This window comes from Spermophilus citellus (assembly GCF_964194105.1).
Source record: "Spermophilus citellus genome assembly, chromosome: 17".
Lineage (NCBI taxonomy): Eukaryota > Metazoa > Chordata > Mammalia > Rodentia > Sciuridae > Spermophilus > Spermophilus citellus.
Window position 1 is genome coordinate 28147455 of NC_138199.1, and position 12354 is coordinate 28159808.

The 12354-nt window shown below is 42.0% G+C and overlaps 1 protein-coding gene across 5 annotated transcripts in view; it reads left to right on the plus strand.

Moving 5' to 3' along the window:
- SMYD4 (SET and MYND domain containing 4) overlaps positions 1 to 12354 on the plus strand; it is a 55933-nt gene that overhangs the window by 29289 nt on the left and 14290 nt on the right. For 3 of the 5 annotated variants that reach the window (XM_081270229.1, XM_081270228.1, XM_081270232.1), the window contains 5 exons: positions 4017 to 4199; positions 4638 to 4801; positions 6343 to 6475; positions 7404 to 7520; positions 8010 to 8133. In XM_081270229.1, the coding sequence (XP_081126355.1) occupies positions 4017 to 4199; positions 4638 to 4801; positions 6343 to 6475; positions 7404 to 7520; positions 8010 to 8133 (721 nt within the window). Of the gene's footprint in view, positions 1 to 4016; positions 4200 to 4637; positions 4802 to 6342; positions 6476 to 7403; positions 7521 to 8009; positions 8134 to 9966; positions 10842 to 12354 lie in introns of those variants that run through there. The other 2 variants (XM_081270231.1, XM_081270230.1) reach the window with 2 other exon arrangements.

The window sequence follows — 12354 nt, forward strand, 5'->3', positions numbered from 1 at the left end:
AGGAGAGGAAACTAAAATTAGTCAAGCACTTAGGAGAAGTTCTGATGAAAGGTTTTAAGACAATTTGTAGAATTATTGACTAAAATCAAGGCATTTGGATTCCCTGTGAATTGTATTTACTTGTTCTATTCTTGTCCCCCATAGCAACAGATAATAGAATTGTCTGCAGAGAGACTACATAATTCCTGTATTTAATGTTTTCCTTTATAGAACATTTTCACATGATGGTTCATGATATTTTCTATATTCATTACATTTATATTTAGAATATTTATTTCCTTGTTAATGGTTTGTTGAGATTCCTAGCATATGCACAATAATATCACAATTATCTAATGGCTTTCTAGTTTTCTAGAAAACTAAATGTTTTCCTTTAAGTATTAGTATCTTTCATGTTTCAACCAGATTGCTGGAAACATGTGCTGGAAACATGATCTTTCTCATGCTTATACTGAGGCTACTGAACATAATTTAAGCCTTTCGGGATGGCTATAACATATATACTCCTGGGATATGTGTGGCTATTACAAAATCCCATGCACGTGTGCTATCTATCTAGGAGCCTCTGGTTAGGTGAAATATTACAAGTGTGATAAAACTTGAGGGGTGCTGAGCACAGTGGTGTACACCTGTAATCCCAGTGACTCAGGAGGCTAAGGCAGGAAGATTGCAAGTTAGAGGCTAGCCTCGGCAATTTAATGAGACACTCAGCAACTTAGCAAGATCCTGTCTCAAAATTTAAAAAAAAAAAAAAAAAAAGAGCTGGGGAAGTAGCTCAGAAGTAATATGCTCCTGGGTTCAGTTCCCACTACCTCAATCAATCTGGAGGGGTACTAGTGTAGTGGTTTTGTTTTTTGGTTTTTTTTAAATACCAAGAATTTAATCTGGGGTGCTTTACCACTGAGCCACATCCCCTCCCTTTTTTTATTTTGATACAGGGTCTTGCTAAATTACTTAGGTCTTTGGGATGAGGCCAGGGTTCAGTGGGAGAGCGCTCACCTGGCACGCATGAGGCACTGGGTTCGATCCTCAGCACCACATAAAAATAAAATAAAGCCGGGAGTGGTGATGCACACTTGTAATTCCAGCAGCTCAGGAGGCTGAGACAGGAGGATTGAAAGTTCGAAGCCAGCCTCAGCAATGGCAAGGCACTTAGCAACTCAGTAAGACTCTAAAAAAAAAAAAAATACAAAATAGGGCTGGGGATATGGCTCAGTAGTTGAGTGCTTCTGAGTTTAATCCCCTGTACCAAAAAAAAAAAAAAAAAAAATTTTTTTCAGAAAATACAATAAAGACATTGTGTCCATCTGCAATTTAAAGAAAATTTTTTTTCCTTTAATTTTTATTGTTGGTTGTTCAAAACATTACATAGTTCTTGACATACCATATTTCACACTTTGATTCAAGTGGGTTATGAACTCCCATTTTCACCCTGTATACAGATTGCAGCATCACATCAGTTACACATCCACTGTTTTACATATTGCCATACTAGTGTCTGTTGTATTCTGCTGCCCTTCCTATCCTCTACTATCCCCCTCCCCTCCCCTCCCATCTTCTCTCTCTACCCCATCTACTGTAATTCATTTCTCCCCCTTGTTTTTTTTTCCCCTTTCCCCTCACTTCCTCTTGTATGTAATTTTGTATAACCATGAGGGTCTCCTTCCATTTCCATGCAATTTCCCTTCTTAAAGAAAATTATTAAAAATATTACTGAGGTCCTTGCTAGGCTGCTGAGGCTGACCTCAAATTTACAATCCTCCTGCCTCAACCTCCCAAGTAACTGGGATACAGATGTTCACCACCATATCCAGTGGTACTAGTGTTGCTGTACTGGTGTTTTTGCCCTAAAGCTATTATTCTTATGTGAATTTTCTTTCTCCATTTTCATTCTGTCACCTGTCTCCTTTTCATTGTCAGAAAAACCTACCTCTTATAGTCTGCTGGTATTAGTTCCCTGCTTCTGAACTTTTGTGGCCTTAGAAACTGCATAACCAAATCAAGTAGCACTGTGTCCAAAGTGAAAGCAAATAGCTGTTACAGTTTGGGTCTTAAATGTCCCCCACAGGCCCATATGCTAAGGCTTGGTTACCAGGCTGTGGCACTATTGGGAGGTGGTAGAACCGTTAGGAAGTAGGACCTAGTGGAAGGAAATTAGGTTATTGAGGGTGTTCCCTTGAGGGGATCCTAGGACTCCACCCTGCTCCCCACTTCCTGGCCACCATGAGATGAGAAGCTGCTTCTGCTGTGCATTCCCAGTATGAAGCACTGTATCACCACAGGCCCAAAGCTGCAGGGCCAGGCAAGCATGCACCCTCTGAAGCAGTGAACCAAAATAAACTTCTCTCTTGAAGTTGATTTTCTCAGGTCACAGAGACAGAAATCTAACACATTGGCCAGCACATGAGCCGAACAACTCGCATGTGAACATAAATTCAAGAGCTTTGGTGCAGAGCAGGCTCACTACAGGAGGCCTTTTTCTTTCTTCCTGATTTTCAATCATATAGTTAAGTTGCTGGTCAATTGGGCGACAAAGAAATTATTTGGAGCATGAGACTGTCTTCAGTAAAGCTAGCACAGAGAGTCAGCTTCCATAAAAACTTCTAACTGGTTTCCCGTAAAAGTGGGACAAAGGGCAGGATGGAGAAGTGAGTGTAAAAAATACGAATTTTTTTGTTGTTGTTGTTTTTGTACTGGGGATTGAACCCAGGTTACTCTACCACGTGACTTCTCTACCACTGAGCTACATCTCAAACCTTTTTTGGCAGGTGGGGGGTACCGGGAATTGAACTCTGTGGCACTCCACTACTGAGCTACATTCCCAGCCCTATTGTGTGTGTGTGGGGGGGGGGGTTGTTTGTTTGTTTGGTATCAGGGATTGAACCCAGGGGCACTTCACCACTGAGCCACATCCCTAGCCCTTTTTTTTTTTTTTTTTTAAAGAGAGAGGAGAGAGAGAGAGAGAGAGAATTTTTAATATTTATTTTTTTTAGTTCTCCGCGGACACAACATCTTTGTTTGTATGTGGTGCTGAGGATCGAACCCGGGCCGCACGCATGCCGGGCGAGCGCGCTACCGCTTGAGTCACATCCCCAGCCCCCTAGCCCTTTTTTATAGTCTGTTAGACAGGGTCTCACTGTGTTGCTTAGGGCCTCACTAAGTTGCTGAGGCTGGCTTTGAACTCTTTTTTTTTAGATGTTGATGGACCTTTATTTTATTCACTTATTTATATGTGGTGCTGAGAATCGAACCCAGTGCCTCACACATGCTAAGCAAGTGCTCTACCACTGAGACCACAACCCCAGCCCTGGCTTTGAATTCTTCATCATCCTGTCTCAACCTTCCAAGTTGCTGGGACTATAGGCGTGTGCCATGGCGCCCAGTCCTTTTTTTTTTTTTTTTTTTTTTTGAGATAGGTTCTTGCTAAGATGCTGAGACTGGCCTTGAACTTTGCAATCCTGCTGCTTCAGCCTCCCAAGTTATTGGATTTACAGGCAAATTTCTACACACAGCAGAAATATTGATTTTTTTTTATATACACTTAAGCCTACTTAAATATATAAAGTTCGGTAAGGTAGCTAGGCCACTTGTTCTGTTAACCATCCAAGGACCTATTAAACAAAAGCACTTAGTCTTTGGGAAATAATCCCAACACGTACTCTAGTTTCTGTGTCCTTGTGAATGTTATGAAACTGTCTAGAAGGCTCCCTACTGATAATGCCTTTTTTATTATTTTTTTTTATAAATTCCAATCTTGGGGTTTTTGTGCATGTGGTGTAGAGACACAATGGCTATGTTCCAGGATTCCAGTGGACTTTTCATGTGTTCGTTCACTTTGCTTCCTGGGGACCAGAATTTGCTGTGAGTCATGTTCCATCCAATTTATATTGTATCTGACTGTGGAGCCATGACTCAGATGGGCTTCAGGCCCAGCTGCCTAGCTCATCTGAAGAATGGCTGATGAGGCCAGGACTTATGTTCTGATACATTTTTCCTTCTGCCTATTGCACTTTCAGGATCTAAAGAGAGCATCATTGCCAACAGCAGGCAAGTACGCCTTGCCACGGGTATCTTCCCTGTTGTCAGCCTCCTGAACCACTCCTGCAGCCCCAACACCAGCATGTCCTTCACCAGCACCGTTGCCACCATTCGGGCAGCACAAAGGATTAGAAAAGGGCAAGAGATTCTCCACTGCTATGGTGAGCCAGCCCTCCTCACCACTGTCCTGCCCTTCACCGACTGAAAGGACGAGGTACAGAGGAATGAGCAAGGCGATGGGCAGGTGCCTTCCCCTGTCCAGTGTTTGTTTCCTGGAAAAGGCATCCTCAGGCCAGGGGCAATAAAGAAAAGAAAAAAGGTCTTCTTATCATAGTACAGAACCATATCATCGTGTCACTCACTTAATCCCTAAAAGCCTCCTATACTGAAAAGGGGCAAGAAGCACCTTCTCAGCTTCTTTTTCTTCCTGTCCTGGCAACTTGGAAGCTTATTTATTTCAGTAGCCAGTTTTACAAATGTTTGAGTAATGGTCATCAGTCATGGTGAATGATTGTCCAGACCCTCAGCTCTGCTAACGGCTTTTAAGTGGTGTTGAACTCTCTTGCTTTAAGTCTCAGCCGAGGGTGATCTCTCTCCAGGACCTCACCAGAACCGGATGGGTGTTGCTGAAAGGCAGCAGAAGCTGAGGTCTCAGTACTTCTTTGACTGCAGTTGTCCAGCCTGCCACACTGAGGAGCTCAGAACAGCTGCAGGGCCCAGGTGGGAAGCATTCTGTTGTAACAGTTGCAGAGCAATCATGCAGGTAAATCTCTCTTCTCCCTTCTCCATTGTTCTGAGCCCAAAGGTCATCAGACTTTAGGAGGAAGCCTGGGGGACGTATAGATCCTGAGAGCAATAATATCAATTCTGTTTAACACAACAGAAAACTCAACACGTGGGTTTTTCCCTCCAAAGGAACCACAGGGAAAGGTTGGAGTTAGTGATGTTTCTCTTGCAAATGACAGAAAATCCCATCTAAACTGATTTAAGGAGGGAAAAAAGACTACAAATTTATTTGCTCAGGTAAATCAAGAAGTCCCAGGGAAGTAATGCATGCCTATAATCCCAGAAGTTTGGGAGTCTGAGGAAGGAAAATCGCAAGATTGAGGCCAGCCTGGACAATTTAGTCCTATCTCAAATTAAAATATATAATAATAATAATAATAGGAATGGAGCTTAGTGGTAGAGCACCCCTGAGTTCAATCCTCAGTACCATTTAAAAAAAAAAAATCCTCGGGTAAGGCTACTTCAGATTCATTTTGATTCGGAGGCTCATATAATGTCACCAGGACCCTATTTTTCTGCTTGCCTCTTTCAGCTCCATTCCCTCTGTGCTGGCCCCATCCTCAGACAGACTTCCTTGTCACCATGCAAGAACATCCAGCAGCTCAGTCTCCTTGTCCTCTCTGCCCAGGAGGATGAAAATGTGTGCCATTCCAACATAGTCTGGACAGAAAGTCCTATTGTGTCATTGACCAATGACTGTGGCTGAAGGAAAATCAGAGCCCACAGTTGTCCTCCAGCCATTTGGGCCAGAGGAATGGGTCACATCGGAGCCACATGCCCAACATCTCAGCTATGGGACACTAGGGAAGGAATTAGGAGGATTTCCAGGAGAAATTCGATTGCTCTTGATGGCATAGATATTGGCATCTTGAACACAGCAAATGCCCACCTCAGGTTTTATCCTCTGCCAGAGGAAACAATGTTCTTCTTAGGAAGTAGAATACAGAGCTAATTATTTGGAAATCTGGAATTGCAAACCTAAGGTCAAATGCTTTTCTTTTTTTGTTTGTGCTGGGGATGGAACCCAGGGCCTTGTGCATTACTAGGCAAGTGCTCTACCTCTGGCCTTTTTTTTTTTTTTTTTTTTTTTTGGAGACAGTCTTCCTAAGTTGCCCAGGCTAGCTTCAAACTTGAATCCTCTTACCTCACCCTCCTGAGTAGGTGGGATTATAGGCTTGCACCACCCAGCTCTGTTGGCTTTTCTTAATAACCACTAGAAATGTGTTTGTCATTCAAAGGTCTGGCCCCAAAGAGAGGTAAGAGAGGGGCTGCTGAGATGGAAAGAAATTGTGAACTATTCTGGAACAGTTCTGTTCCAAAAATGAAATCTCAGGATTAGATCAGCTACTGCTTTCATTGGAGTAGCTGCTATCAGACGAAATTCAGTCAGGCTTTGATCCTGATGTATTATTGCAGGAATTTCTTTTCCCTATCACGTCAGTGATCCTATAATGTAAGCACATGCAATATTAATAACCGACTCCAGTATAGGAATAAAGACAGTGCTGACTTCCACAGGGAGATGATGTGCTGAGCTGTGGCAACAGATTTTGTATAGAATCTGTCAGCAGGGATCACCTGGTCTCTCGGTTACAAGACCTTCAGCAGCAGGTTGGGATGGCCCAGAAGCTTCTCAGAAGTGGTAAGCTAGGTGAGACTGGCTCCCTGCTTTGATCGTCCAGTCCCTTCCCTTTTGTTTATTCTCAAAACATCTTGCACTTGAATATACTCAGGAATGACTGAAGAACTGAATTCAATTATCCCCACACCAGCCACAAGATGGCTATGTAGGCCAGTGAGACTAAACCCTAACCAGATCAGACTGGTGTCCTTGAAAAAGTTCCAGATAGTTCAAGCTGTTGTTGTCTTAGGCATCAGATAGCTAAGTTACAACTATCTGAACTTATCCTGACCGCTGAAGGGTTATCTCTGACTTCCATGAGCTTTATGCAGTTCCAGAAGTTCAGTGTCATTTATTTTAACTCCACAGTCTTTTATTTTTTAATATTTCTTTTTTAGTTTTCGGTGGACACAACATCTTTATTTGTATGTGGTGCTGAGGATTGAACCCAGCACCGCACGCATGCCAGGCAAGCACGCTACTGCTTGAGCCTCATCCTCAGCCCCAACTCCACAGTCTTAATGATCTAACTTCCTTGGAAGTTTGTTCTGCCCTCATAAGGGCCTGTCTCTTCTAGAGAGCAGTGAGGCATGTGCCCAGTGGAGATAAGAATCCTGTTATTGGACCAGGGTATATGGCTCAGTGGTAGAGTGCTTTCCTAGCATGCATGAGGCCCTGGGTTTGATCCTCAGCATCACCAAAAAAAAAAAAAAAAAAAAAAAGAAGGGAAGAAAAATAGAAAGGAAAAAATCCTCTCTTTAGAAAAGTAGTTGTTGGACTCCCCCTTACCCTTACAAGTAAGAGCCTGACATTATGGAAAGAGGTAACGACCCAGGGAAGAAGGGGGAGTTTCCACATTCAGCCCAATGTATACAGAACTTGAGACCTAGGTTCTCATTTCCAGGGCTGGGTCTGTGTCCATAGTGAGGTGCTTTTTTTTTTCCCCCTCAATTAACAGAGAAAGCCATTCAGCAGTTGCTGAGATGCCAGCAAGATGCAGAGAGCTTCCTTTCAATTGAGCACACCATGGTGGGAGAAATTGAGGATGACTTGGCCCAAGCCTATGCTGCCTTAGGTATGGTGTGTGTTTTCATTTCCAGCATCATGTGCTTTGTCCTAATCCTCGCCTTTTCTGGTTGTTTTTTTCAGTCTTTAAACTGAGGCTGTTCTCCCTTCCATTTGGCTTTCCATACCCTGAAATTTATCCAAGTTAACTCTGTTTTTACAGTGCTGGGATTGAACTCATGCATGTTAGGCAAGTGCTCTGCCACTGAGCTACATCCCCAGCCCTTGACTATGGATATTTTTTGTGGGTTTTGTTTGTTTGTTTTGTTTTTTGTTTTTGTGCCAGGGATTGAACCCAGGGGCACTTAACCTCTGAGCCACATCCCCAGCCCATTTTATTTTTTATTTTGAGACAGGTCCTCATTAAGTTGTTGAGGCTGGCTTTGAACTTGCAATCCTTTTGCCTCAGCCTCCCAAGCTGCTGAGGATTACAGGAATGTGCCACCACACCTGGCAGACTGTGGTCCTTTATAGAAGTAAGATTTTCCTTTTCTCACAGGGGACTGGCAAAAATCAGCTGCCCACCTACAGAAGAGTCTCCGAGTGGTTGAGGCTCGCCATGGCCCATCCAGTGTTGAAATGGGCCATGAACTCTTCAAATTGGCCCAAGTCTTGTTCAATGGGTGAGTCTTTCCCTTTTCCTAGTGCTTTGCCAGGGTATGTTGTCCTGTTTTTTACTAGGCACTTCTGTGTATGGGGTTTTTGTTTGTTTGTTTTGTTTTTTTAGTTACATAGGTGGACACAATATCTTTATTTATTTTAATATGATGCTGAGGATCGAACCCAGTGCCTCACGTATGTAGGCAAGTGCTCTACCTCTGAGCCACAACCCCAGCCCTCTGTGAATATTTTTTATGATACTTTTAAGCATATCGAAGCTTTTTTCTTTCCTCTTCAGAAGAGATCTTTGCTTTCTGTTATACTGACAAACTTGAAGCTTTAAACTTTCCTCCAGAGAGATACAGGGAAAGCACTTAAATCTGAAGCAAATTTCCCAGGGGGACTTTCTTGGCAGCCCACCACCCACCAGCATAGCATTCCTTCTCATTCCTGTCTGGTTAATCACACCTCCTTGGCTCTTATTTCCAACAACCTCAACTCTAGGGGCTCTGCTTTTTCCCTAGTTTGCATTTGCATCCTATTCCTTTTAAAGTAGTTGTTTTCAACCAGGAATGATTTTTACCCTCAGACAGTATTTGGTACTGTCTGGAAACAGTTTTGATTGCCATCACTGGGGTTGAGGGGTGCTACTGGCATCTGTTGAGTAGAGGCCAGTGGTACATACATAAATATATAAATGGACTGAGAGAATAGCTCAGTTGTAGAGCACTTACCTAGCATTTGTAAGGCCCTGGGTTCAAACTCCAGCACCACACACATATACAAACAAACAAACAAACATTAAGAGTAAGGAGGGCTGGGGTTGAAGCTTAGTAGTAAAGCACTTGCCTAGCATGTGTGAGGCACTGGGTTCGATCCTCAGCACCACGTAAAAATAAAATAAATAAAATAAAAGTATTGTGTCCATCTACTTAAAAAAAATGATTAAGGAACAGCAGGGTTGATGAGGTGATGCCTCACTGACTTTCTTTACTGAAGTTATTGCAGGGGATTTGATTTCAGTATTTCTGGATGTAATATCTCCAGCCTTAATAATAATTATCATTGGCGTACATTGGTATGAGAAAGCGTTTGAAGCATATGAAGCTTAAATGTAAGATTGTGAGTCATAGGGTCAAAGAGAGAGGAAAGAGTGCAGAATTTGGTCCGGGTAGACTTGTTTGCCCTAGGATGAACACTCTTTCATAAATATTGCATAAAAACCAGGCACGATAGCACATGCCTACAGTCTTAGCAATTTAGGAGACTGAGACAAAAGGATCACAAACTCAAAGCCAGCCTCACGAATTTAGCGAGGCCCTAAGCAATTTAGTGTCTCAAAATTAAAAATCAAAAGGTCTTGGGATGTGGTTCAGTGGTTAAGTGCCCTTGGGTTCAATAATAATAATAAAAATAAACCTTGCATAAATATCAGATTAGAGCTTTAAATTTACCTGTTTTCTCAGGATTCTGGAGTCTGTCTTTCTTTCTTTCTTTCCTTCTTTCTTTCTTTCTTTCTTTCTTTCAGATGGACACAAAACCTTTATTTTACTTATTTATTTTTATGTGGTGCTGAGGATCAAACCCAGTGCTTCACAGGTGCAAGGGCAGCGCTTTACCGCTGAGCCACAACCCTGCCCCAAGGATTCTGGAATCTTTATACTTTTAATCATAGCTTTTTTTCCCTCAAGCTTACCTTGCAGTGTATTTGTGAAAGTGTCTTATCCTAGATTATAAGATCCTGGAGGATAGAAATGAACTTAAATGACTTTCTGTCTTTCACAGTATGTAAAAAAGCCTTCAATTAATATTTGCTCGACTGGCTAAACTAACTCCTCTTACCTCCCTTGGTCCAGGTTTGCAGTACCTGAAGCTCTGAACACCATACAAAAGGCAGAAAAAATTCTGTTGGTACACTGTGGCCCTTTGAGTGATGAGATCCAGGAGCTGCAAAAGATGAGATCCTTTTTATTGGACTTGCCACCCATTCCTGCAGGGCCTTTAGGGTAAAGTCCCTAAAGGTCTCTGGCCCACTGGAAAGGAGTCATGGCAGAGTAAAGAGATTCTTTTGCTGCAGACCTGTCATCAGAGAAGGCAGGATTTGCCCAGCTATCCCATGCCAAGTATTATGAGGGGCAGGGAGGACACTGCAGTTGGAGAGAGATGCACACCTATTTTGATGAATATGTCTTGAAGTAGTTAATCGCCCTCCAATAAAAAATTCCCAGGCCCCAGAAAAGACTTACAACTAGTATCTAGAGAATCCAAACCCTTTAAAAGGGTTGTAGCTGATCTGCAGGCATCTGGATGTTAGCCTGGGGTTTTGGCTACATTCCATTTCACTCAGTGATGAGAATCTGTTTCCCTGGAACATTCCTATGGTTTCTAGTAGTAATGAAATGTTGCATACCACTCCAGTGGGAACTTCAACTCTTAGTAGTTATATTGTAATTGAAAAATAATTATAAAGCAAGAAACCATCATGGCTTCTTAACCCTAGAGACACAGAATTCCACTTACAGCATCTAGCTTCCTCAAATCCTTTGTTAAAACCAGGGAAGAATAAATTGTTACATAAAGAAATAAATATGGGGCCATTTTATTGCTGGACAGTTTCTTCCTGTAATGGCAACTTTGTATTTGTGTTTTACCAGTCCTTATTCCCTGGCTTTGAATCCTTTTGGGAAACTCACTAACCAAACACTAATAAAAATCAAACTCACAGGAATGACTTGATAACACATGTGCCTCTTTTTTGAGTTCTACCTGTTAGCAATTTGAAAAGAGACTACTTATTTCTACCAAACCTCCACAAACTGACAAATGAAATACAGATTGTGTGAGTACCTGGAAGGAAGATGGAGGACTTCAAAAAATGCCGAGAGGGCCCTGAGGATGTAGTTCAGTGGTAGAGTGCATAAGACCCTGAGTTCGTTCCCCAATGCCACCAAAAGAGAAGTTGTGAGGATGTGTGGATGTTGCTTTTTGTAGTTTCAAACCCAAGAAACGGAAGATAGGGATGGCATCCCATGAGGATATGTAGCAATAATCCAGACCCCATCCCAATCAAGACTGTGGGAGTCTCTAGATCTGAACCCTGCTGCTGTATCACTACTGGTGACCAAGTGGTTCAGATGAGTTAGTGGGAAGGAAGGCCAGGCCAACTCTACTTTTGAAGGCTTACCTACCCTGGCCATGCCCAAGAGGTACCCGTCAGTTGCCATGGCATTATAGTCAGGAAATGAATAATCCTAAGCTGGTGGCAGCTTTCAAAAAACTGAATATTTAACATACAGGTTAGGGCTGGGGATGTGGCTCAAGCGGTAGCGCGCTCGCCTGGCATGCGTGCGGCCCGGGTTCGATCCTCAGCACCACATACCAACAAAGATGTCTCCGCCGAAAACTAAAAAAAGAAAATTCTAACATACAGGTTAGCATTCAAACACTTGTTGAATGGAAATCAGGCAGAATGTAGTTTCTCCTCTAATAACTCACTGTGGCAAAGGAGTAGCCAATAAGATTTTTTGCTAGAGCTTTTTCAAGAAAAAAAATTTTAGTCAATTGCAGGCAATTTCTGTAGTTATTCCATTCCAAACATTTAGCATGTTTCATGTTCCTAAAGAAGGCTCTCTTGTACTTTGTAATATAGGTATACTTCCTTAAAGGATACATTTATGACTAGGGTTGTGGCTCAGTGGCAGAGCGATTGCCTTGCACATATGAGGCACCGGGTTTGATCCCCGGCACCACATAAAAATAAACAAAGAATTTGTGTCCATGTATAACTAAAAAATATATTTTAAAAGATTTGTTTAAAAAAAATGATAAAGGGACTGGGGCTGCAGCTCAGTGGTAAAGTACTTGCCTCTTATGTGTGAGGCACTGGGTTTGATCCTCAGCACCACATAAAAATAAATAAAGATACTGTATGTTCATCTACAACTAAATAAATATTTTTTTAAAAAAGGATACATTTAGAATTTTATATATCAAGTCCCATTTTATGTGTACTTGGGAAATTTCTTTAAATGCTTTATAAAAAAAATTATTTCTAGGGCTGGGGTTGTGGCTCAAGTGATAGAAGTGGTAGAGCTGTATCACTAGTGGTAGGGTACTGGGTTTGATCCTCAGCACCACATAAAAATAAAATAAAGATATCGTGTATACACCTAAAACTAAAAAATAAACATTAAAAAAATTGTTTTGAGCTAGATATACACCTGTAATCCCAGTTACTCAGGAAG